This window comes from Wasmannia auropunctata, unplaced genomic scaffold (genome assembly GCF_000956235.1).
Source record: "Wasmannia auropunctata unplaced genomic scaffold, wasmannia.A_1.0 LD335903.1, whole genome shotgun sequence".
Lineage (NCBI taxonomy): Eukaryota > Metazoa > Arthropoda > Insecta > Hymenoptera > Formicidae > Wasmannia > Wasmannia auropunctata.
The window spans coordinates 2,446,283-2,448,764 of NW_012026987.1; the positions used below are offsets into that span (position 1 = coordinate 2,446,283).

At 44.8% G+C, this 2,482-nt stretch overlaps 1 protein-coding gene across 1 annotated transcript in view; it reads right to left on the bottom strand.

The window, feature by feature from the left end:
* The window catches only part of LOC105455498, a 3,219-nt gene extending 1,129 nt beyond the window's left edge, over nt 1–2,090 (bottom strand). The window contains exon 1 of the mRNA XM_011698867.1: nt 2,075–2,090. Within this exon, the coding sequence (XP_011697169.1) occupies nt 2,075–2,090 (16 nt within the window). The remainder of the gene's footprint in view (nt 1–2,074) is intronic.
* Nucleotides 2,091–2,482: the final 392 nt, after the last annotated feature.

The following is a 2,482-nucleotide window of genomic DNA, read 5'->3' on the forward strand; positions in this document are numbered from 1 at the left end:
ACCACACACTATATATATATATATATATATATATATATATATATATATATATATTATAAGATACAACTACATTTTTCGGTGAAAAAAATCTTCAAAATTGTTAAAAGGCAATAAATCATATAACGCAAGTCGCAGAGAATGTACTTTTAAGGCAGGTATTCTCTTTCACGATAGAGAACTGAAGCGGAACTAATTCACAAGGAAGATTCCTGTCACTCGATGTGCTTGGGAAAATAAGAAGCGGTTGCAGGCAAAGTCGAGCGTAACGTGAAATTTTTACCGTTTTCCGAAATGCTACGGCGCCGAGTTGGAGTCGACCAGGAAAAATCCTCATCGCACCCCAAGACGCACTCAAGAAAATAACAAGAAGTCAGGCGATTGAGATCGGTCGAAGGGCCGAGACGCGGCGCGGGGACGTTCGATGAGAAAAATTTCTATGGCGGGGCGAAATGCACTCTCGCGGAATTAGCGGAAAGGCAACAGAATCGGACGTCGTTGTGTAGGAGACCGTGCACGAATCCCGCGCGCATGATGTAACACGCGGCTCGCATAAACGACGATTTCTCGACGAAATCGTAACGTGTACTCCACGTGAATTCACGATAAGATTCCCGCGACTTTATTGAATTTTCCGGGGCGGCGTGAGACATATCCCCCCCTTTCTCCCGCCCTTCCCTCCCGATTCTGAATTCCGCCCGATCGTCGAGAATCTCTCGCGCTGCAAGATGCTTCAGGACGGCGGCGCGGTCGATGAAAAGTGCAAGTACATGCGAAAGTCGCGACCACGATGCGTTAAAACCTCGGTTTGTCGATGTTTCCGGCAGCTCGAGCGGCAGTAAAATTTTATCGTTTGCCTCGGTTTTCCCTCGAGGAAGCACGCCTTCCCCGAAACGGCGAGCTAGGAATCCGCGATTTTTATCGAGTCCACCAGTGTCAACCGAGCCGAGAGAGCGGGTGTCTCTATAAATTGTTTATCTTTTTAAGATTTAATTTTTAATTTAATAATAAAAATTTATAATTCAATTTCTACTATTAAATACGATATCTGACCGAATTGCTATTTAAATCAATTAAATCGTGATGTGATATAGAATATGAATGTAATGTAAACCAATGTAAGCGAATTTATATTCACGTATTGTAATATTACATACGATATTCTACTGTAGCGAAAAAGTGGAAAGTTTTACATGAAATCCATGATTATTATTTTCGTTAATTGCATAATTATTTTCTTGCATGTCATTCTAGCGCGTCGTCTTCTCGGATTCTGGCGATTCCGGAGATCGCATTTTCGATGTATATTATTAAGATTATCGACAAAGAACAGTTCGTTACTCCACCCAGGAAGGTCTCGCAGCGCGAAATGTCGCAAATCCGCGATCGATCGCGCGATAATCCACGCGGAACGGGTCACTCATCCACGCGAGGTGAGGCCCCCTCGCGATGGAAATCGTCGCTCGTCGAGATGCTTTTAGGAGCGGATTCGAGGTAATCCTCTTTGCACCGGGTTGCGCGAAAAAGGAAGACAGCGACGGGCGGGAGGGAGGGATCCGTTCCGAAAAAAACGGAGCGCGCGTTCTTCACGCTCCGAAACTCGCCACGTGACGCGCGCGTATAATTCGCACTCGCGAAAGGATATTTTTAATTCTTCGTTTTTTTCCCCGCTTTTTTTTTAATTAAAAAAAAGGCTCTTTCTCTCCAAAACCGCGTGTTCTCAACGAAAACGAATCCGCACGCAATTACGGACGTTCGTTCCCGGATACCTTTATCGCGAGAATCGCGGTGGTCACTGCCCTTCGAAAGTTTCAGTTCGCATTTTGTTTGAATGGATTGGTCGGCACTGTAGCGTTAAACAAGTAATCTCGTTCTCTTTCGTTCTCATTATCATTCGACTCGGAGTTTAAACACTCTCTTCGTTACGCCGCTATTAAAAAATTTCACGTCTTTTGTAAAGTGTACACGTGATTAGTTCTTTCAGTGTCAACCTTGACTTTTTCACAATATAGGTTTGCAAAACTTTCAGACAATTTCACATCATTTTTCTTTTCCGGTACTCACGATCAGTACCTACCAAGGACGTTAGACATTCCTCTATTTTTTTGGCATGTCGAGTTGTATTCTAGAGCAAAAAAAACTACCTGTCCTATTTTCTTTTGTACGGTTTCGCCGACGAGAATGTAAGCTGATCGTTATCAAAGTCCGATATATTTCACCTTCGAAGATAAGCCACCATTATCTTGCGTTGTCTCCGAAGTTTCTGGAGCAACAATGATGACGTCGCACGACGATGAGACGGTGTCGTGTTAACGTGCGCCGCTTACCTTAGAAATCCGGCTGCGACTGCGGTGACGAAGTCGTCGATTCGCTACGAGCGCATCTCTGCCACGAACGATTTTCCGTACACCCGATTCCGCGAACGGCGTGACGGAGTCGCGACCCTCGCTGTCACACGAAACAACCCGCTGATAGCACTGGCGAC